This window comes from Mytilus galloprovincialis, chromosome 4 (genome assembly GCF_965363235.1).
Source record: "Mytilus galloprovincialis chromosome 4, xbMytGall1.hap1.1, whole genome shotgun sequence".
NCBI lineage: Eukaryota > Metazoa > Mollusca > Bivalvia > Mytilida > Mytilidae > Mytilus > Mytilus galloprovincialis.
In genome coordinates this window covers 61,319,087-61,344,146 of record NC_134841.1, presented here as the reverse complement: position 1 = coordinate 61,344,146, position 25,060 = coordinate 61,319,087, and the positions used below count along the sequence as shown (strand labels likewise).

General features: G+C 33.1%; 1 protein-coding gene across 2 annotated transcripts; it reads right to left on the bottom strand.

Annotated features, from left to right (window-relative positions):
- Positions 1–275: 275 nt before the first annotated feature.
- On the bottom strand, positions 276–24,849 carry LOC143072621 (repulsive guidance molecule A-like). 2 transcript variants are annotated; one of them, XM_076247658.1, is made up of 4 exons: positions 24,702–24,849; positions 12,427–12,587; positions 7,316–7,818; positions 276–1,286 (listed from the first exon to the last, which is right to left on the bottom strand). In XM_076247658.1, the coding sequence occupies exons 1-4, from the start codon at positions 24,728–24,730 to the stop codon at positions 618–620; spliced, it is 1,362 nt and encodes a 453-aa protein (XP_076103773.1). In that variant the 5' UTR covers positions 24,731–24,849; the 3' UTR covers positions 276–617. The 2 variants fall into 2 exon arrangements, with proteins under 2 accessions (XP_076103773.1, XP_076103774.1); XM_076247659.1 differs by lacking the exon at positions 24,702–24,849 and adding an exon at positions 13,281–13,335.
- Positions 24,850–25,060: the final 211 nt, after the last annotated feature.

Below are 25,060 nucleotides of genomic sequence, written 5' to 3'. Positions count from 1 at the left end.
CTTTTTCTTATCTGAAAGCATAATATTGGAGCTATCTTCTCATATTTTATCTCAAAATTCTATGGTGTGGTTTGCGTTTTATGGCGGAAAAATGGGTTTTCCATGCATAATCTATACAAAATCTTGACAATTTTGCACAACCTGTAGTGTGAAAATAAGTCCGGTGACCCATTCTTTTTATTAATGTTTTTAAACAAGCAGGATATGAACTACATTTTGTCAAATTATTAAAAGATTCTATGGATTATAATTTAGACACCCCATCTACCTTAAAAGCACTGTTGAGTAGTAACCAATTAATAAATAATTCAATGGTATTTTTAAACACAATGCAACAGACAAAAGGAATTAATATGGAGTATAATTTGGTCATAAATACTACTGAAATGAAGGTATGAGTTGGACTTATAAATTAATGAAAATCTATCAGTCCTGGCATTCTTTTATATGAAATAAGTCAGATTCAAATTTAGTTTGTATAAATTCCAAACTACCAATGATAATTAGTGAAGACTGTTCTTTAATAATTAATAAAATAGTGTCACCAAGACTTTTGCACCTTAAATAAACTGATCTAATAACGTAACAACAACATAATAACAAATCCCATCATATCATCATGAGGGAATTGATAGCAACACACATAATAGCACTGATAATAGAAGTATCCTTGAGGAATACCAAAATTTAGTTTTCTCGCTAGAAGCACTACTCGGTACTATGGGTAATTCAGTCCGATTATCCTGAGTTTGGCGAAGTTCTGGGTTCAATTCAATCAAGTCTTGCCATGCTTGATAAGCTGCTGCTGTAAAGTTCTCGTCACCCGTTGTTAAGAGATCAAAAACACATGAATCAAAGTAGAAATCGACAACACTAGCATCACGGCACATCTTTAAAGCTTTGCTTAGTGCCATTTTACTGTGTTTGTTCGTCCGCTGAACTTCTGAAAAGTATTGTTTATAATTAATTCTCTCGTTATTTGGACATCCTTGAACACATAATTCTAATTTATCACTTATTTCACTGGAATTCAAGACTTCTTCTGGCATTTTTATGGCGAATGTAAAATATCGTCCAATTTGTTGCACTTTTATTGTTGTGTCAATGTAACGTAAATAAATCACTACACTCTTTCCTGGTTCTTTTTCAATTATTTCCACACTTCTTTCGGGACCATAGTGTGTTTGTCCTAAGGAAAATGAACCAGGCAGATGACCTGTCTGAGCAGTATATGTTATGAACTGACTTGATGCACAATCTTCGTTCTTCTTTATAATCACTGTCAACTGCAAAAGAAAACATAAGAATGTCAATACAGGATTATAACATACCAGCCTCATAAGTGTTTTAACTGTAATGTGAAACCTGGCTAAAACAAAACCTGCATAAACCGAAAACCTGTATAAACCAAACATGTTTTTAAGCACTGTCATAAACCTGATAAAAAAACAAACCAAATTTAAAGTCCTGAAGAACTTGGGATTAAACCGGTTTCACTTTAAAAGTGTAAATTAACCCTGTATATTCATTCAAATCATTTGAAAAACTCTAGCAATCCACAACTAAACAATATCATCATCATGCAATAGCGCTAGTATGAATATTCCTTTAGAGCTTGCTCATGATGCTATTCCGTGAGAGTCAAGGCTGTGTGTTGATGGTCATACTCGACCATAATCGTTTACTTTACACATTGTGTCTTGGATGGAGAGTTGTCTTATTGGCAATCATACCACATCTCCTTTTCATATGTACATAGTGATATATTTTTTAATCTTAGTTTTTTTTTAAAATCGGTTTCTAAAAATGATTTAATTTATATCTAGATAGATTAAGAAGATGTGGAATGAGTGCCAACGAGACAAATCTCCATCCAAGTCTCAAATTGTAAAAGAAAAACTACATGTATATTATAAGGTCAAAGTAAGGTTCAAAATCATAAAATAGGTAAAATATGTCTGATCACCCATCTTCCTCAAACCAGGATTCTAAAACTTTGTGTTTTCCTAATAGGTAGATTAACATTGCTATACTGTTTTTATAAGCATTTTCAATATGTTTAAAAAAAAAAATGAATGTTATTTTACCATTCAATACACTAGTAGATCTCACAATATACAAAACAGATGCTAATGTCTGTAGATCCACAAAAATGGTTAACTTTAAGGTCAGTGGAGAGCCCTATTTTGAGTTCATGTAAACAATGATTTGTACATTTTTCCATGTTCCCTCTATCTCTGGTCAAGAAAAAGTTATCATTTTCAACATACCAAAGTTCTTAATACTGTTTTGTTACACCTAAATTTTAATCATACAATTATCTTACTATTTACTATCAGGCTTTTTTTCCAGCAGCTGGGTGACTCCCTTAAAGTATGAGAGAGAGATAAAACTGCTTTTTAAGGTGAATTTAAACTTGCAAATTAAAAGATTATATCAGATAAAAAGGATAAATTGATTAGTTGGTGTTTAACGTCACTTTAAATGCTATTGTGCTAGTTTGTGGTGGTCAGTTTTTATTGATGGAGGAAGCCAGAGAGCCTGGAGAATACTACCCACATTCCGAGGGAAAACTGACCATCCAGAAAAAAGAAAAATTCAGACCAACAAAGCTAAAAATTTCTAAAACCTTTTTTTTTTAAATAATAATATTAAACACACCTGAATGCAGCCCCAAAATAAACTACCAGGGGTACATGATATAGATATAATCATGAAAGTAAAAAAAAACTATGTCTCCTTATATTTAGAAATAAGATGTGGTGCGAGTTCCAATGAGAAACTATCCATCTAAGTCACAATGTGTAAAAATTATCAATTCTAGGTCCGCTTTTATCAAGGAGCCTTGGCTCACACCAAACAGCAAGCTTTTTGGGACCCCAAAATAACTAGTGTAATAAAATTCAAACAGGAAAACCAACAAAACAAGAAACACTTATGAACCACATCAACAAACCACACATTTGAAATTTATAACTAATAGTTTTCAGTGCATAGTTCATTGTGTGATACAAATTTTCATTTCAGAATTGGATGAGAAAATTCAACTGATGGAAATAAACATAACCACATGATAATCAGCTGCTTTTGACAAGCGCTGGACATTCTGGAGACAATGTGACCTACAAATCCCTATAAATAATACAAGGCATTCCCCTTACTAGCCTTGTATAAAATAAATCTGTACCAGTGGACATGTGAATGTTGTAAATACCTGTTTAAATCATTTATTGTAATTAATTCTACTCCTCAGGTGTCAGTTTTGTCATGTATATTACACACCTTTGTAGTACTAAGTAGCTATATCCACACAAAAAATCCTGTTGGTAACTTAGATTTGGTATTCCTTTAGCTCTCTAAGTCAACCACATTTAAAATGTACCTTGTACCCCTTGCAGGATTAAAGTAGTTTTTCATTAATATTCTGAGTAATTTCAGAAACATCTTAAACTCGACGCAAGTCTGTATTTACCTATACATCATATATATCCTCTATACATAGATTTAGTCAAAGCATTCATCTAGTCATAGAGTTATGGCTTATAGTTTGACTGATGTTAGTTTTGCACCTCATCAGTTTTTCTTCAGAAATAAAGAATACATGTATATATGTTAGCTACCCACCAACATAGCTTCCAAAAAGTAACCATTCTTTAAACTACACAGGTACCAAAACCATGAAATAGAAAGTGCTCAATCCCACACCCCTCCCCAAAAATACATTTAGTATAAAAATAAAGCAATTCTGGATCCAACATGATTGCAAATGAAGACAACAACCCATCAAAGACTACAATTGGAAGAACAGGAAAAAATCCTAATGTATACCTCTAAACATGCTAAAGGTCACCATAAATCTCTTGACTAATAGCTTATAGGCCAGCCTATCATTTAGAACCCTCATAGATCTTGATTTTTTTTTCAAATGTAAAATTAAGACTAGAAGGATAGTCTACATGCAAAGAATGTCAATAACATCCTGAACATCAGTACAGTAAGACCAGCTTTAAGGGCACCTCTACAGTCATTGGCAGTAGTAAATAAAAACATATCTTGATAATTCACGGTTTTCTAAAAACCATTTTGAACCTCAATTGGAAGGTCATTTTCTTATATGGTCAGTTTCCTCCACAGCCAACCACAAGGGAAAAAATGCAAATACTCAGTTGCCGTATATATATTTGAAAAACACAAATTATTCTGGAAGCCAATTCAACCTAGAACTGCTTACCCTTCTGAAGCACCTGCTTCCCCCATGGTTTTCAGTGGGATTAGTTTTGATCAGTCATTTATTTTTTTATGTAGTGTTTTGTGGACTAAGTGTTTCATTTTTGGTCTTTTCATCATTTTCCTTTTTTTGCCATGTAGCGTTGTAAGTTTTTCTTCAGATGACTTCATGACACAAGGCTGACAAAGAAAACGAGGAACTAGTCCTTGAAAATCATTTCACTTTTAAACTGCTGACGAAGAAAATCAGGAACTGGTGCTAAAAAATCATTTCACTTTTTAACAAACAGGTATTTTGAAGGAAAAGTCTTTACATACTGTCCCGGCTATGGCTATGAGTCTATGTTATCATGGTAATGCACCATTATTTAAAATACAGGTGATTAAATTTAATTCAAAAGTGGAAATTTTAACATGAAGTAAGATATCTTCATAACAGTAATTACCAAATTCAAGAAAGGATTTTACCGAAAAAAGTTTAATAACTGAAATTACACTACAAACAAACTGTATATAAACATTTTGAATTATCGCAATTGTAGCTGTGTCAAACATTCAATTAACCTTCCAATCAGGCAACGTTTTGAATGAAATATTTATATTACACAAAAAAGATCTACTGTGAAGGTCTGACGTGTATATGTGTGTATTGAAATCTCAAGAAAACACATTAATAATGCAGAGATAAATTCCATTTCACACTAAGGTGAAGATATAAATGTTTTATTACCTTTTTAAATACATTTTAAAACTTGGCAGAAATAAAGTGAACATTTTAATCTAATTTCAAATTTTCAACATATAAACCTGCTTGGTTGAACAAAGACTTGAAAATCCATTCATAATGTGCTTGACCTAGAAAAATACAAGTTGTTTATCATATCAACACAAATGTGACCTATCTGGATGTTTAAACAGTTATTTATTTAAAATGACTGAGATTTAACTTTGTTTTACTTACTCACTGTTACTGGAAGGTGTATAGGTGTAGGGAGGTGGCTAAAATCACTTTAATTTTTCAATTTATTCTCAACAAGTTTTAAAAAATTTGAAGTATGGGAAATGAAAAGGGAGTAAACTGGTGGTGACTTTCCTATTCCTCCACTTTTTGTAGTCGCTTTTTCATTGTTTTTCAATTTGATAATTTCTACAATTTTATAAGGTTAGAAAATTCTAAAGGAATTTGAGGAGGTACAGCATTGAATTTGTTATCCAAAATTTGTAATCACTTCAATCTGAGTCTCAATGTTAATGTTTTTGCACTTGGCAAATCTTAAAATACATCTTTTGAAAACTTCATATGGAAATTAAATGAGAAAGTCTCATGCCTATTGGTTATAAATACATGAGCACATTAACTTCAAGAGAAAATTAAAAAATAACCATTTCACTTCAATTCATTTAAAATTTTTACGAACTTGATTAGCCAGCAGTTAAAAGACTGTGTACGAAAAGGAGAAGTATTATATTGTATAGGAGACAGCAATTGACCAACAAAACTTAATCAATAGGGACACCTAGAGGACACTGTATGGCTTTTAACCATGATGACAGCTAATAAATATTCCTAGAATCTCTGTTATAAAAATTTACTTGGTACTCAGGGCTTAAATTTGGTGCTTAAAACACCAAATCCATTATTTTGAGTAAGATACAAGTGATAAGTGAGGGGGGGGGGGGATAGGGGGTCTGTTAACAGGTTAACAACACCTCAATTTTGGCAAAAACAGTTAACAAAAAATGCAAAAAATGCTGGTAACAGTTAACAAAGTGGATTGAAAACAGTTAACAGCCTAAATTGATCTCAGATAACAGTTAACAACTCCTTGAAAAGGACCATGACAGGTTAACACAAAAAGGTATCCCCCCCCCCCCCCATAAGTTGTAACTGCACTTAAGACTCAAACATCAACATTAACCAATCAGGTAAATGAATTTGGTGTTTGAAGCATAATTTTTTAACTGTAAGTACTAAGTAAAGTTGTAATTTATTGGGGAATTCGTTTATGACCCCAAGACACTACATGAAATGGACACATACATGGTAAATATGATGCCGTAGGAATAGTTTTGTGCAGAGGATACAATCCTCTATGTTTATCCAGATCTTAAGACTGTAATTAAAGCTACATTAAAAGACCAATGTAATAAAAATCAATCCTTATAAAACATATAATTCAATTATTTTGGAATGACAGAATACCAAAACAAATAAAGTATAGCCAATAATGTCCAGTACTTAATATTAATAAATAGCAAAACAAATATCAAAGAATGTTCACAATGAAAACAAGCATTCCGTTGATTAAAAAATCATGAATTCTTTGACATAAAGCAAACAGCGATCAATCTTTTCTTCTTGAATATCATCAACTCCACTTTTAACTTTCATTCGGTAATGTCATAAATAAAGAAATACATGATGTTGTTCAAAATTATAAAATGCAAAAACTTCTTTAAACATTGAGAAGAAAATGTAAGGCATATTTTCAAATTGGAATTTCAAGTAAATTAAAATTAAACTTCAAAGACCAGATTGGTAATAATAAACTACATGTATATCATGTAAATAACGTGTAAACTCATTCATCAGCCACATCTAAATAATCCCTGCAGATACACTTTCAACAAAATAACCCTTTAAACTTTTCCGTAATTTCTTAAAAGAAACAATGCTCCCCCCACCTCCCCCCCCCCCAAAAAAAAAATACATTTTAACCATTGTTTCTATTAAAAAATGAGAAAATGTTAGAGGGGTCATTTTTTGAAAACTGTACATTAAAAAATGAGAAAATGTTAGAGGGGTCATTTTATGAAAACTGTACATTAAAAAATGAGAAAATGTTAGAGGGGTCATTTTTTGAAAATTGTACACTATACATTAAATTTCATGCTCTCTTTGTTGACATTGTATGTGGGAACTCAGTGGCAGATCCAGATATTTACAGAAGGAGGGGGGAAGGGCAGACTGTGCAAAAAGGCTGTATAGCCAGTCAAAGTCATTAATATATAGGAGGGGGCGCAAAAGGGGCCCAAATCCCCCCCCCCCCCCTCAATCTACCTATGGTACTTAATGTTTATAAATTACCTTGCTAGTTGCGGTTGCATCTCCACTGTTAATCACTGGATCATTTGTGACCTGAACAGTCAAATGTTTATTATCCACTAATGCCCAAGCCCCCTCAACTTTACAAGTCTGAAATTCCTCATTAAACATTCGCAAGTGGGGATCACCAAATAATCCACATTGTTTATATATTGGTTGTCCACTATATGAACACATACGATCGACACTTGGTGGACGGGGACCAGTCACCTGCATAGTTTCTTGATCAAATATAGATGCTTCTGGATCAGCAGAACATTTATGTCTATACATTTTTGCTTTTAAACCCGCTAAATTTCCATTAAAAGTTATATCTGAATGACAGAATCGTTTCTGCTTTACTAAACAGTCTATGTATGTCCTTAGAGAAATACAGCGAGGCGATTCTCTCTGTAAGGCAGCTAATTTCTTTATTTCTGTGGATTTCTCTGCATCTTTAGCTGAACTGAATAAACTTTGACAATGTACAATATTACATGCTGAACCTGAAAATATATAAATACATAAAATAATAAAACTGTTCAATAAAAACTTACAAAAGACTACTTACTGTGTGGTTAAGCTTGCCAACAGCAATTATTGCATTTTTATGTACATTCATGTATATAAATTTGTGTGCATATTTCAATGTATTTGTATTTGCTCAGCAATCTTTTAAAAAAACCTTTGTGTGTGTTGGTCATGTTGGTTGTCGTTTAACAATTAATTTCAATTTACAGCTGTTTGTAATAATGTAAACAAGCCGGTAATTCAGTTCACATGAAACATGCTGAATTTTGTCCAGTGAATTCTGGAATGGTGGCCATTGGTCCACATGATTTAGTTGATGAACAGAATAATATACAGTAAATTAAAGTACAGGGTGTGATTCAGACTACTCTCTTGATGGTGCTGAAAGATTCACTGTCATGACTGTAAAATGGAGTGATTGCTGACAATTGATGATAATAACACTGGTTTGTAGACCTGTCATATGTATAACCTATATAGGAATTATAGATGATCAATTATACAACAATCCAACAACAAACCAAACATGTAGAGGGAACTTGTTTTTTGGGGTTTGCTTTTCTACAAAATCATAGTTGTATTGTTTATCAGTGTAAAAATGAAGATGTGGTCTGATAGCCCATGAGACAACTCTCCACAAGAGACCAAATGACACAGAAATTTACAACTATAGGTCACTGTACAGCCTTCAACAATGCACTTTTGTTTGTTTTTTAAGGACATTTTTGGTTTAATATGAATAATTGAAAGTGCTAAACATATATATATATATATATACAGTGGCGGATCCAGGGGGGGGGGGGGTTCCGGGGGTGCGCACCCCCCCTTTATTTTTGCCGATCAATGCATTTGTATCGGGACATATGTTTTGCACCCCCCTGCACCCCCCCTTTGCCCTGGGTTAGCCCCCCCCCTTTCGAAAATTCCTGCATCCGCCCCTGTATATATAATATATGTAAATGGTTTTATTTCCAAAAGTAAACAAACACATTTGACCTACCAAGCTTTTTTCCAGGAAGCAGGAAACAAACATATATTTTTGTGTTGGCATTTGAAATTTTCCATAAATTAATTAGGCGGAAGATACCAAACATTTTTGCCAAATGGAAATATTCAAACACACAAGCTGAAGAAAAACAGACAAAGACACAGCATATAAAAAAGAACGGCAAGAGGACAAACAACTGTCTACAAAACACAACATACAAGATGTATCTGATGGCTATTTCTCTGTTTCCCAATCCCTATGTACTAAGAATATGTTCATAATGTAAGGGTTTACTGTGTTGTGTTTGTTGAAGCATTCTAATATATTGAACGTTAACAAAATTATTCCTGCTAAGCATGCTAAGTGAAAATGTAATTGCTTAACAGCTGTTGGTTGTATATATATGTTGTATGTAAAAATGTCGATAAAGAAAGAAATGAAATAGTTAATATATTAATATACAATGTATACATGTAATAAAATGACGAATTATATGAAAATAAATAACATAAATCGTCACAGCTGTTTGCATTTTCTGCTCTCTCAGCACTAAGGCCAAAACAATACTATGCACTTCCTGTTGGATAAATCTTTGAGAAAAAACAGAATGAGATACCAAGCTTATAACTTAGTAAGCCAGAAGCACATTTGGTCAAGTGAATTATTGTATTGAGTGGATTGGCAGAATCAAGTCCTAGTACCACATGTCTACAGACATGTAGCTTACCATTTGCCAGTCAGCCTGTATATTACACCCATCTACCCTTTTTACATGAAACACCGGTGATTAACTAGACTTTTGAAGTCCTAACTAGCTATCAATGATCCTTTGAATTTGATGTGAGCTTCAGGGGCAGATCCAGCCCCTTGTATTAAGGGGGTTCAAACCATTGAACAATATGTTCCCATTCAAAAGCATTGATTGTTGAAAAAGAGGGAGATTCCATACCAAAGACCCCACCCCATGGATCCTAAGTATTCAATGTTCAAAAGAAAGGTTTCAATTATTTCTGGTCATATTTTTCTGAAAAATTACTGATTATTGGTAAATGTAGAAGCACTTTTAATATATTAGGATGTGTGATCCTTGAATACAACGTGTGGTCCTCTTCATATTGCACATCTTAATGTACTTCCTGCTTGCCAAATGCATGTAATTACTTAAAACTGTAATATATGCTTATGGTAAATGACTACTCTAAATATCAGCACTACAATGTTAAAACTTCAAATTTGGGGAAGCAAATTTTTGTTCTTCCCTGGTCTGATTTGAACTAATGCTATTGGGATATTAGACAACACCATATGCATGCACTGTATCCTGCACTTGAGACCCCTCGACTACCTAGACTGAACTGCTTATGGTACATGAGGGTAGTAATGGGGGTACCGTCATGATGAATAACGGTAAAAATTCTTGCCAAATGACGGTAACAGTAATTTTTGGTGCATTAGGATAAAATGTACACTTTTTCTTTTAGACGATAAAAAAATCGACTGATTTTGACACACCCATTATTTTTTTCTCCAAAAATGAGGCTTACGATAATTAGACGAATAATGATATTAAAGAATATTTTGACGAGACGAATTAAGGTAAAATTTTCACCAATTTGACGCTAATGGCAGCCGAAAAATGACCGTTTGACACCTGACGGTAAAGGGCGATGCTACCCTCGTACATGTATGTTAAAACTTGGAAAAAATACCACTATCTCTAAAAAGATAGACATGATACACACAATTTTGGTAGGTTGGAAATAAAATAATAAGCAAGGACCAGCTATTTTTTTTCTAGTTCCACCAGGGAAAAAAGATTTTAGGAACTGTCAACTGTGCTGAATTTAAGTAGTAAATTAGTACTACAGAGAGAAGAAATATTAATATTATAAAACAATAATTAAATATTTGTCAATTAAAACTTTTTGGAGTCTTAAATGGTGAAATAAAGAGAACATATAAAAAATAGTTGCCTTGAAAATATGGTATCTAACCAAAACATCAACACAAAAATACACAGTGCACCTTAAACAAATCAGGGAAAAAAAACAAAAAAACTTTATTTACTTAAACTTCAAATTGGCTCAAATTGTCAAGAATGAACCCCTTTGTACCATAATCAGTTATCTTGAATTAGCCATCACTATAATATAGTAATTAAATTGTCTAAATCAATCATTCTTGCTTATCTGACTTAGTGGACTGGGAAATTTCTTAGTTGCTAGCTTTTCCACAACTAGTGATGTGTATATCAATTGAGTAAATCCTAGAATTAGTTAGGAGAGAGATTGTCGCATTGACCCATAAAGTGGCAACATCATTTTGCATTGATTGACTATAGTCATAGGCACCTAGTCATACATGTACTTAGTTGTAATTTTCATTGGGTTCACTTGTGACTATGTTAGGTGCATATTTAAATGTATCACATGCAATGGAACAGATATGCAGCAGCAATTTTATGCAATAATATTAAATCTGATGAAGATCTTCATGCCACAGAAAGAACTTTTTTCTTTACTCTTTGGGATTAAAAATTATAAATATTAAACAAGTACCCGTAATACAGGCATCCTATATCATTATTATTTTTCCTTAAATAAACTTGTTGTTTTTTTTGTATTATCTTTTTTACCCCAATTCTTTTCATTTTATATGTATACAGCATTTTTAAAGGTAACAACAATATTTTCTTTCTATTCACACCATTTCAATATTTTGAATTCATCAGGTTGATGGTCTGCAAGTTATGCCCAAGCTTTAATGCTGCTTATCCAATAAATATGACCAATTTGGGGGTATCCATAATTGCAGAAATCACCACTGGAGTATGTTGTACATTTTATTTCCTATTTTGAACAGTCCTGAATTATTTGGAAAATGTAGTAGGCATATTAATTTAATTGCATAAAAATCTATTCTATAACAACATTGTTTTTTTCATAAATAAGTAAATTTAAACGTTTATGTTAATATTTTGTCAAACATGTCAAATGAGTTTTTTAATAGATTTGATAAAGAAAACTCAATGCAACATGGGTACTATTTTTGTTTTGCTTTTAATTGTTGCTGAATTAAAAATCAAAAGGAAGACAGATAAATCTTTAATAATAAAAATTCCTGCTAAATTATTTTGGTGATGATAATAAAATGTTCCTTTAATTAATCCATTTTGTTTATTTCCTGACAATTTCATGTTCTTATTAATTTCCAAACTTTGCATTTTTATTTTGAAAATTTATACATTGTACTACCCATGAAAATTGTGTATATGAATTAAACACATCCAACTTTTGTATATTAGTATATTCAGAGACATATGAATAAACACATTTCTAGTGGATTAATTAGGGGGGCACCTGTTGTGACCTAACAGCGAAATTACAGGTATGCAGTTTATTCTTTTAAGATTAATTCGAAATTTTAATCACAGTTTATTTACTCTTTGAATACACAGACACCTGAACTTCAAAGATAACTTCGTTTATTGTTTTATTACACATGTGTATAGTAACCGTGTTATTTTTTACACGTTTATCGCCCTTGATTTGACCAAAGTTATTGTGGAAAATGGAGTCCGATAATAAAAACTTACCTAATGAAATACAAATTAGTAAAATAAATGCTGCAAACCAACTGCAAATCGGGGGCTTGGGTGGGTAGCAGAACCGCTCGATACCCATACCCTTCCATTCGTGAACTACACGGTGAAATATACTCCTATTCTTCCCAGCACCCAAATGGCTGGTCACAACACTGAAATTGAGCAAAAGAATGTCACTTATAAATCCAACGTTTTCATTCACAAGTCGCTTCAAAATAACACAACTTATACAGAATTACATCTTGTATTTATCATTCATTTGTCTAATTATGTAAATTCCATGAAATTAATTGATTAATTAGCACATTTTGATATCTGTTCAACAAACACATAATCCACAAACTGATCTACGATATAACAGTTCAACAACGAAATGGGTCAGTAGGCGTGCCAATCCATGTCATTCTAACACTATCAGAGAGTTTCTGAAATTTCATTGGTTCGAGATAGCAATATTCATATCAAGATAATTCAGCTGTCAAATTTTGATAGCAGACAAAAATAAATGCTTTGAAAAAGATTGGATAATATGAGAGGGTTTTGCACTTGGGAAATTGAACCTTAACTTCTAGATAATGCAAAAATAAACTTTAACACTAGTTTGTGTCAATCAAACTATTAATAATCGCCGAAGGTGTGAAATTAGCTACTATTTGCCCAATTGTATGCATGGAAATAGTTGACATAAAAAATAATTAATACAAAAGTTAGATTAAAAAACACAAAAAGTACTATTAATTTTCTTCAATTTTAAAAGCACAGAAATACTTTTATCTCGATTTGAGGATCCAGCAGCCTTTCAGACACAGAAAATGATATGATAGTCACTTAATAAAATAAGATACCTTGTTTATATCTCCGACTTTATTTGGACGGTACTTTGTTGGACGTAAATAATCTATACTACTATTACACTTTAAAATTAAGTCTTTCTTATATAATTATTTACTGTGACAAGTTGAGACATTGATTTAATCTAATAACTGGTCATATGTCACTCATCGACGATTGACACAGTTCGTTCATCTTATAGTTCATTGCATTTGACACCCATAGGTCACGTGTAAAATATGATTTAAAATTTTTGCTATTATCGTGGAAATTTTAATTAAAAATTATGAAAAATAATTTTGATACAATGGAACTGTATGTTCAGGTTTTGTTGAAATGTATGTATAATATTCAGAAGAGATAGATTCAAGCTAGCATGCGATGGAATTCCAGAAAAAACACTGATAACGACAAAATGGATATGCTATTGGATGCAAATAGAAAAAATATATATATATATATATATATATAAAAAAACACAACAGAAAACCGTCTACCTGTCTCTTTCCCATGTTTTCTTTTGCGTAAAAACGAGAATTTAAACAAAACAAAAATTACACATGTAAATAGTTTTTTTAAACTATAAAATAAAATAAAAGGCTAAAAGTACCAGAACATGAGATAAATATTCACTATAATAGATAACTAAATATCATTGTTCAATGGTTACACAGTAAACGACCCTGTTTTTTTTTTTTTTTTTTTTTTTTTTTTCTTGTTTTTAAGTTTTTTTGCAATGTTCATAAAGTTTAGAAATACTTTACCAATTGTCCATTAATGCGCTTTGAATTAAAATATAAATAAAGTAATAGTCACAGAATTATTTATAGTTTCAAATTGAAACCATACAAGTTTTGATTGCTTTTGAGTCGATTTGATTATACACCTTTTTTTCTCAACGATTGGAAACAGAAAATCGAAATATTTCCAAGGCTTGGCGTGAGTGGATATCAAAAATCTTCCCAAGCGCTATACTACACATATAATTTGAAGAACCTTTTTTATTTGACAAATTTCAAACATTACCAATTGTACAGGCCGTTAATACTTGTAAATAAAAGGTTGACTGATTTGTTGTTTGTTTAAATTCAAGTGGCAAATATTTCATGTATATTCACTAAGTTTAAACGAGTCCCAAATATTTGAAAATATACAATTAATAATATACATGTAAATATGATATTCCAGAAGTTAGAACCTGCGTTTTCTATAATGATTTCCTCGAAAGAGGAGTATTGCTTACAAGGAAGATATATTGAACCCACGGTTACTAAATTTAATCTCTTCTAAAGTCTTAAAGATGCCATCATAATTTGTTTGACCAGTACGGTTATCTGTGTCGTAGACAACATATATATGTTGCAAATGTTATAGCCACAATACTGTTCCCTTTTCCTCCATGCACTGTGACGTGTCGTCATGTACCAATTAAATGTGACTTATCACCGAATGTTTAATTGCTTTCTCGTTGATGTATACTCCACATCTCTTGACTGAGGTAAGGAAATGTAGCCCCCTGGAGATCTCCCGTTACGAAATAGGGTCCCCTGGGGATCTCCCGTTCATCCGACAGTAGAAACGATGCTACAGCAGAAGGGCGTACGTTTTGGCTGTGGGGGTGTATATGAATACACAGCAACGTCTGAATGGAATGGAAATGTTAAAAGTATTAACAAAACTTCGTGGTGTAAAATATATACATATAGAGAGAGTGCAATTCTATCAGTATCAGCACGTTATAAGTTAACAACCATTGCATCCATTCTTTGTTGAGCCCGAAGGTGGTCTTTCGGTAGGCTAACAATTCCGCGCCTATATTTCGAGCATACCCTAATTTTTCAGTGGTAGTTAGCGTTTTCGACTTTCTTTTTTACCCATTTTGAATGAACTATAGTCTTGTTTGCATTAATGTTTATGTGTTCTTGCTCTGAACATGTATGACATATTTGCAACGGAACATGAAGCAAACAGTGATCAGTAAAACACAAACGAAATTACTTGAAATCCGTGTCTAAATTAGAATGTTTCTCAAATGTTTCAGACTAAATTAGTACTTCAAGTAGTTACAATCCTGTTGTTTTTCAGATTACTAAAATGCCGAAAAAGTTCTAAATTGAACAAACATTTCATGTCCTTTGATTAATTAACTAATAGACTTTGCCAAAAGCAGGATTATATTGTTCTGAGACTTCGGAATCTGGGGTTGACAGAAGTGATAGAAAACTGAGTCACGAGAGAATCGAAGGGTTGTCAACCACCATTGATTACAACCCCGATAGATGATCAGTTTTGTAGTAATTAGAGAAGCAATTTCTTTGTACTCCTCTCTCATTCCATTTATTTTGTGGAAATATTGCCGATAAAGTAATCTCGAATTGAATACATAATTTTTTAGTTCGTTGATATGAAATGGCTATTTGGCTTTTTTACGATCTGCAAAACTGTAATTGAACAAGCTTCTAAGAAAGTCAGTTCCCCCGAGACCGATTCAAATTACTAAGCTTTCATTATGTAATCAGTTTATCACGAAAATTTTCCATAAAGAAGTGACTTTATTTAAATTCATGATATTTAGAATTGCTTCTAAAGATGAAGAAATGGTGCGGAAAATTAACCATCAACGGAAAGAATGAATTTAATATTATTCCGATTTTCAACTGATGGATGTCTTAGAAAAATTGCCAAACGACAATTCTGAAGAATTGCTTTTCTGTAACTTTTGATCTGTATCAGTCAAAGAATTCTAAAGATTTTCTGGAATTGTCACACTTATATATCCTATTTTTTTCAAAACTGCAGGTGAATGTACGAAATCAAACTTATGCTTTTGCAAACTTTGATCTTTGTAATACATTTAAAACTGCTATTTCTACAATGAATATAAGATTCTGCCGCTAAGGCCAGTGCCGTAAGTTATGTTAAGTCATATCGTAAGGTGAAACTGGCATCAATGTCCACTAGCTCATGCTGGATCTTGTAAAACATGACGAATCGATGGTTACTTCGTCTGTTATCTAGTGGTTCCCATCCTAGTGTCTTGACCATAGTTTTAACACATCCATCCATGTGTTTTGTCATTGTAGTACAGAGTTCTAAACGGTTTATGTCCTCAATGGTATGAGGGTCCCATGCCGCAGTTGTATGTTCTAGAGTTGGTCTGACTAGAAATATATAGGCTGCATTTCGTACATTCTTGCTGCATTTTCTAAGGTTACGTCTAAGGAATCCGATGGATTTGGATGCTTTTTTGGCAGTGACATCAACATAATGTTTCCATTGTAAGTCCTCACTGAAATTTACTCCCAGATTTGTGCTGGTTGGTACAGTTTCGAGAGTGTGGCCATGAAATTTATGGGTAATATGTCTCTTTTTTGGATTTACTGTTGGTGCTAATGCGGATGACGGTGCATTTTTCTGGATGGAGTTTCATCTGCCATCTTCTAGTGCTGAAAGGTCCTGTTGTAATTTGGCTTTTTCCTTGGAATTCTTGATTTGGTGGAAAAAAAGGAAGTCGTCAGCGAATAGTTTGACATTATAATGTTGAACTGTTTCTAGTTAGTCGTTAATAAATACTAAGACGAGTAAGGGTCCTAACACAGTCCCTTGTGGGACCCCTGAAAGTACATCTGTCAGTGATGACTTACAGCTCTCAACTATACAACTTGTTCTGTCCTGTTTTCTAAGAAGGATTTTATCCATTTCAGGTTTTCGTCTCTAATGCCATAGTGGTTCAGTGTGTTGAGTAATCTACAGTGTTGGGCTTTGTCAAAAGCCTTCGCAAAGTCGAGTACGATTACGTCCACTTGATTTTTCCCTGATTTCAGTTGTTTGGCAATTCCTTCTATTGTTGAAATCAGTTGTGTCCCATAGGATCTACGAGCTCTGAATCCATGCTGACTGTCTGTCAAGATGTTATGTTGTTCCAAAAATGTGATGAACAAACTGTGTGTTCGAGAACTTTGCATGAAATAGAACTATAATTGAATCTGGCCGATAATTTTCTGCTATATGTTTGATTGATTACAGTGATACAGTTGTGAGAACACAAGAAATAAGAATCATTAGAACACACAGTAATTTCTTCACTTTAGATAACGTTTGAAGAAGAAAGAAACCCATGTCATTCTCATTCATTGCGTTTGAGCTACTGAGACCGATTCATTAAGAGTACATTGTATACGTATACACAATGTATTTTCAGTGGTAATTTTAAACGTGTTGTATCAAGGCATTTGTGCTTAGAACATAAAGTATATATTGTATACAATTCAGGCAATATAACGACACATATCAGCATATGTAGTAAACATAGACAAGATAGACACATTGTCATACAGTGCAATAATGGCGACGGTAGCAATGTAGCACTATTAATTTTGTAAGAACAGTGACAACTTTATGATTTTCAAAGTATGTGATTTTAGAACACAAGAATTCAATAACAATACGCGAAAAACGTTACCAATGTCTGAAGCAGCTGTATCACAACAGGACTGACTCATGCAGAAATAAGTCAGAGTGCAACAAAAAATACCAGCCATTTTTTCTCAAAAAGCATATATATGCGATCAAATTAAATTAAACAACTCTGTAACTACAATTATACAGAAGTCCGACGTTTCAGTGATATTGCGTTAGTAAAGTGAAAAGCACATATAGGTTTATTTTGAGTTGTCTTAAACTAAAAGAACTATTTGCTTTGTTTCAGTTTTAACTAATAACATTATTACAATCCTACAGAAAAAAGTCTTGAAAAATAAACACGTTATCTACTAGTATCTACAATGACAACAGTGGCGGATCCAGCCATTTTCCAAAGAGGGGGTCCAACCATATATATATGTCCCCACTCAAATGCATTGATTGTCTAAAAAGGGGGGTTCCAACCCCTGGAACCCTCTCCCCTGGATCCGCCACTAGACAATATAGGCTTTATAGAGAAATGAGAACTGAGGACAGGTACCATTTGATAGTTGTTTCAAAATAACTATTATAAAAGGGGAACTTGGCAATTGTTTCCACCCTGCAGTTTTTTTTATGTGTAATATACTTGTAAGCTTTGTCATGTCAAATAAGATTAATTTACACTTTCTTTCATTCAGACAGATTTTTTAAAAACTTAGCACCTTTGTATAAAGAATGAGTTTTTGAACTACTAACTCATTTTTATGTTGCTTTACGTCAAAGTAAATAGTACACGTTGGTCAAAGGACACACTTATTTGGCAAAGTTTGTATGCTATTACGCTTAACGAGAAAATGTCAAATGTCGAAAGTCGATCTTTTAGTTAATAGAGATAAGAAGATACTCCAGTTCAGAGATTTATGTATATTTTGGTAGATATTTGCCTAAATATGCATGGTCTATTCTCCCAATAAACAGAACAAGACATGTTTTAATTGGTCTCCTGAAAGAAAATAGGCCATGAAATTTATTTATTTCCTTAATTGAATGTATATGATATATATCTGCAGGTGTGCTGTACACCTGGGCACACCCGAGGCTTTATACAACACGGATTTACTGTGTTGACACTTTCTTGTTTAAAATAAATATTTTCTAAACAATTGTGTTTACCTTCAATTAGTAGATTTAATACTAAGTCTTAAACTAAATCTTTCAGTATTTCAATTAATTGTTGTTGTAGTCATGCTTAGTAAAGAAAGTGATGTGCAACTTTCGGAACTCGATAAAAAAAGGGGGCATGTTTAGTCTTATTATCGGGATACTAAGAAGTACGATCATGTAGATTACGAAAACCAGCATAACTCTTTACGGAGGGATTGCATTAAAACCATTTGATCTACAGCAAAGAGCGATGAATACCTTTGGGACTCCGTTAATAACAGTCAACAGGGGCGGATGCAGCCATTTAAAAAAGGGGGTCCAACCACATGTCCCCATTCGAATGCATTGATCGTTCAAAAAAAGGGGTTTCCAAACCCTATAACCCTCCCCTACCCCTGGATCCACCACTGGTCAGAGTAATATGTACAGTCTACGCATGTAATCAGTAGCGGATCCAGAATTTTTCATAAGTGGGGACCCACTGACTGCCTAAGAAGGGCACAGCTCAAGTCATGCTTCGGTGATTACCAATAAATAAACAACCATATTTTACCAACCAAAGCCCCCTAAATCCGCCGCCTCTGTTTATAAAATAGCAAAGTCGCGCCATGTCTATAAGTATGCAGAAATTAAGTAACGAAATACATTTGAAAATCATGTTATACATATAACAAAAGGGATGGGTTGGGTTCACGCCTATGAGACACCCTGGTGATATATGGTCATATCGTGACAAAAGGGGGAGGGGTCGAAATATATGGACGGTCGGAAATTTATCGAATGTAAACGGTCACCTTCTATGTCCATGCTAATTTGTGTAAGTGGTAATATAGTTGATATGTCGATATAGAATCTAAGTTTGTATTTTGAACCCTAAACAATATAAACAGAAAAATAAACAAAAATTCGGTGGCTTTATTGGAATGGGGCTGTATTGCAAATACCCTTTGTCCTTCCGTTCGTTCGTCAAACTTTTCGTTATACTTTCCTCAGAAACCGCTTAACGAAATGACTTAACATTTCGTCGTCAGTTCGACAATGATGGAGTGTAAAGTATGAGAAAATTTGGTGGCTTTCAGACACATTTTTTCTGTTTGCTGGTATTTTATTTTTTTAATGTGTTAGTTGATTATGTTTTAAACGACTTCATATTTGATCAGCAGCTTGATGGAGTTGTAACATGTGAACCCTTTTTTAACTTTCATAAACAAACTTCCTTTATTCCAATACTTTGAGTTGGGAATATATGCTTAGCAAGACAATACGTAAAACTTCTTGTTGCTGGTGTGTCTTGATTGGTTCCTGTCATAGTATCGCATAGCCCAATTCTCCATATCAATATAGAAAAAAAAAAAACAAATAACATTGAAACATAAACTGACACCAAGAGAATCGAGGCAAAGTTCCAGTAACAACGAATGTCATATTTTGGCCTCTTAGTTTGATATTAAAATTGAAATCCACCCGGCGGAGAGGACATGTGTAATTTATGCAAACACTGAATTATGATTTACTTTTGTAAATGTGAAATATGAGATGTGCTATGAAAGTCCAAGATTGTTCCGATGTTTTGACGACCAATAGGCTTTAATACAGCATGTGGTTGGACGCCAGAGCAATCTCAGACTACATTGTCAATTACACAAGACGGCCTTCAACAATGAGAAACGCTCATTCATAACATAATACAATATTTTATTTTTAGACTATAGTTGCAATAGATTGATTGATTGATCGAATAATTGATTGATTGATTGGTTGATTAATTGATTGATTAAATGGTTGGTTTGTTGTAATTGATTGATTTACTTAGCAGCAAATGAGAGTATATTCCGATGCACCAACAAGAAATATATTATAAAATATGATCCCGAAATGAAAGACTTCGCGTTTGGTTGTACTGATTTTGAATATTTTATATGTTATTGAATGATGGTTGGTGTTACAAAAAACACTTTCACCATCCATGGCTATACATTTATTTTGGTGGCCAGTTTTATTGAAGTTGGAGTGCCCAGTGAGAACCACCGACCTTCTTTCTGCAGGAGAACAGTTTATGTTTAATGTTATTTCCCCCTATTTATCTGTTTTTCTCCATTGTTCTGGTTTATTTTTTTATTTCTTTTGTTGTTTCATTCTTCTTTCTTTGGGTGGGGCCAGGAAACTTAAGAAGAGAGCTGTTCAATTAGTCAATAAAGCCTTGTCTGTTTTATATATAATTCGCATGCATCCTTGAAGTACAGTAGTAATCTATAAAAAGTCAGATAAAAACTAGGGAAAAAAATACACAAAAAATCTTACTAAACAAACAAAAAGGCGAAAGATTGATTGAAGCTAAGGAGCTTAGATTTACACATGTATCTGAAATCTACATCTCTGTCAAAATTTGATATCCGCCATAGACCGATTACTCCGGCATTCTTGCAATCATATGGAACAAATTTGTCCCTAATGACGGAAGAAAGTTTGCTAATGAGCCTACCACGTGGCTGATGACTCCGTTTTCGGTTCTTAAATATATTTTCCATCGGTTTGAGAATCATTACATCAAAACTGTTTTTTTGTAACATATGAGAAAACATTGCACGTGTATTTGATAAAAATTATGAAAAAAAATCAATCTATCTGCCATTTATTCTCCTTTGCAATATTGATAGTTCCAAAGAACGTGATAAATCAAAAATATCTTTAGAGCGTATTGGCAGCAAAAATGTTATCAATACTACATTTTATAATTTTTTAGCGAGAAGTTGATAATGATACCGTCTATCAAAGTTTTTTATATTATCCTTTTTGCTATACCTCCTTTACATTCAATGAATTATTCCCCCTTTTCGGGACCGTGAAATCGACCGTGTGAAACTCAAGACTTTAAAACAAAGTGGTAGAACCATGCAAGTGTATACGTATATAAGAATGACATGTCTGTCTGTGGACTGTATCCTTGTGAAAAAGGCACGTTAAAAATCTACTCAGCTTGTAGGTCTAGTACACAGCAGGGTTCATATTCATATTCATAGCACATACAAATGTTATCGTCCTTTAAGTTTGTGCACATGATAATTTCACTAAGATGTTTAATATCAATCCACCCGGTGTCCCCCTTTTTGAGGACCACGTTGTTCCTGTTTTGTTATATCATACGTTAAAGAACTTAGGCCGTTAGTTTTCTCGTTTGAATTGTTCACATGGTCATTTCGGGGCCTTTTATAGCTGACTATGCGGTATGGGCTTTGCTCATTGTTGAAGGCCGTGCGGTGACCTATAGTTGTTAATTTCTGTGTCATTTTGGTCTCATGTGGAAATTTCATACCACATCTTCTTTTTTTATATTATAATTTTTATAGAATATAAGTAGGTTTTCTTTAAAAGTTAGGTAAGCTTGTCAAGTTATGCAACTATAACTTAACAGGAACAAAGAATCGGCTATATATACATTGTATTTCAACACTTTTAGTACTAATTAAGTCGGTATAAGCATTAAATATTTACTGAAGACAAATAGAATTCGATTTAATTCCTTTTTCCCAAATCATAAGTGTTTCCATTAACAAGACTTGTGGTGAAAAGCAAACATCCCCGGGTTCTCATTTACAACTTCAAATTGTTTACTTTTTGAGTCACAAGGTTTCATTTTTGTTACGATGTTGACAATTCATTTCAGGATATTAAATTTCATTGTTACTATTTCTATGCAATAAGAAATTGAAGAAAAATTCAAAGCAGGTAAACAACAAAAAGAGATGTTAAATTTAATTAAATATAACTTTTGTCCCATTCGAATTCGATTCAAATAAAACTTTTTTTTAAATCGAACATTGAGTAAATTCTCCTTATTGGGTTTTGAGTGATTTTTAATGAGACGGCATCGATTCAGAGGCCCATTTCACACATTGTTATGCATCATGTCATCAATTCCCAATTCAGATCTAATTGAAAAGAGAAAATACTCAAGCAGATCGTTAAGATATTTGAACTTTCAATATTTGCAAATTTTAATATAAAGAAATTGTAAAGATTTGAAATTTCTTATAGGAAATAGGTGGTCTTATAACGATAGGTTGAATCTAAGTATTGATGTCATAATCTTTGATGTAAAAAAAAGAAATTTTCTCATGGAGAAAAAGAAAGAGAGAACATATTTTATGATAAAAACAGAAAGGGAACGACTAAAGTTTCCATATGCATTTTCGAAATTTGGTCATTTCACAGTATCTCACCAATTTTACCATTTCGGGTTTATTTAAGAATTCGCGAAATATAATAAACAGTGGCGTAGGAGTAGACTTGCAATTAGGAGAGAGAGAAACTTCTGAAACCTACAAATAACTTCTACAGCATAATTGGTTAATCCATGTCCTCGTTCATAACTACCTACCCTACGACCCCGGTAAAATAATAAATTCAAAAATAAAAAAAACAAATAAAAGGGGCGGATCCAGTCATTTTAAAAAGGGGGTTCCTAACCCAGGACAAAATGGGGGGGGGGGTCCTACTACATGTCCCCATTCAAATGCATTGATCGTCCAAAAAAGGGGGTTCCAACCCCCTGACCCTCCCCCTGGATCCGCCACTGCATAATTCTTCGATATTTTGGTTTGGTTGGCAGACCAGTATCGGGCAGACGTATCCGAATTTCTAGATTAAGATCAGACCTGGATGATTTGATACCCCAAGGAAGGATTCTCTATATCCTTACATAAATCACTTGACTGAAATGAGTTTGTCCGGATATTAAGGATATCAATATTGGGGCTATTTACTACAATCGAAGCAGTTCGGAGTAGTCCTCTTGATCAGGAAAACCAATCTAAAGGTCACACAGATTTTGTCCGAACATGCCTTATCTAAGTTTTTCTCTTATAAATCATGATAACACCAGACAAAAATATATTTAATCCTTAAAATCAGCCATAATCAAGTAGAAATAAATCTTCTAGGGTCATTTATGACGGTATAACATCGGAGTGAATTGTGGTTGTAAGTACTGTGCGTGTTTGTTCGAAACAAATTCTGTCGTCTACTTAAACAGGAATTCGTGTTAAGAGTGTTATTAATCAAGTCCTTCAAAAAATAAGAATTGACCCTTTTATGTATTGATAAGATATACGGAATGAGGCGAAAAATTCGTTCTGTCACAACGGGAAGTAGGGTGAATCGTAGGGCTAGATTTTCAATCAAATAGAAAAAGTTTTTCTATCAAAAAGAGAAAGTAGATTTAAAAAAAACAAAACAGAAAACATGGAGAAAAAAGATGATGGAAAAGTAGGAAAGAGAAAGGAGAATATATCAAATGGTAGCGGGATGAAAAGACACGGACGGAATGGAATTTAAGATAACCTAGTAATTTATTGTTGGCAGGACTGAAAAGAAGGGTTATACATGTATTAATTTTTCACATCGGCAAAGACTGTCTTCGTAAAACAATTTCTTTTTTTTTTAGGATTTGAAACCGATTAATCAATAACTAACTCTCCCATTAAAAGGACTTTCTTACGGGGACGAAGACAACCAAATACACAATTAAGCAAAGCCTAATCTATTAGAGGTAAATTCTGAAGTAAAAAAAGTTATATACATTGTAACAAATCATATCATCCCACGTCCCCTCTCACGTTGCTTTCTTCGGCAAAATAAGACATTATAAGGACACAGAATATTATAAATTCACGATGAATGATAAAATATTTAAGGCAATATAATATTTCGACGTTATTAATTTAGGTTTCAATAAGTCAAGATCGCGTGCTGGCTGCTTTGATATCCAACTGATCTTATCAGATCAATTATTGTCTTTTATTAAGAATAAAAAGGGTCATATCAAAATTCATATTAAACGCCAAGATGTGACAATGTTAAAATATTACCTTTTACACATTGCATGAAATATTTCCATGTTTCAACATCAATTCTAAACAAATGAAGGACTCCATTTCCTAGTTCTTGCAAAGCTTCGGTGTGAATAATTGTATGAAAATAAATTAAGTGAAATAGACTTTGAATGTGGTTTTATTTCTTAATATCATCCGGATGGCACAGGTGTACGTTGTACCTGCCCTAGTAAAAATCTGTATCATGTTTGTGTAAGAATTTCTCAATTTCTTGTGTTTTGTAAGCAACATCTGTAATTATGTAAAATGATTGAAATAAAATATGGAGCCTGCATGAGATATTAGGTTAAAACACGCAACACAATGTAAATGATACGATGAGAATTTGTGTATAA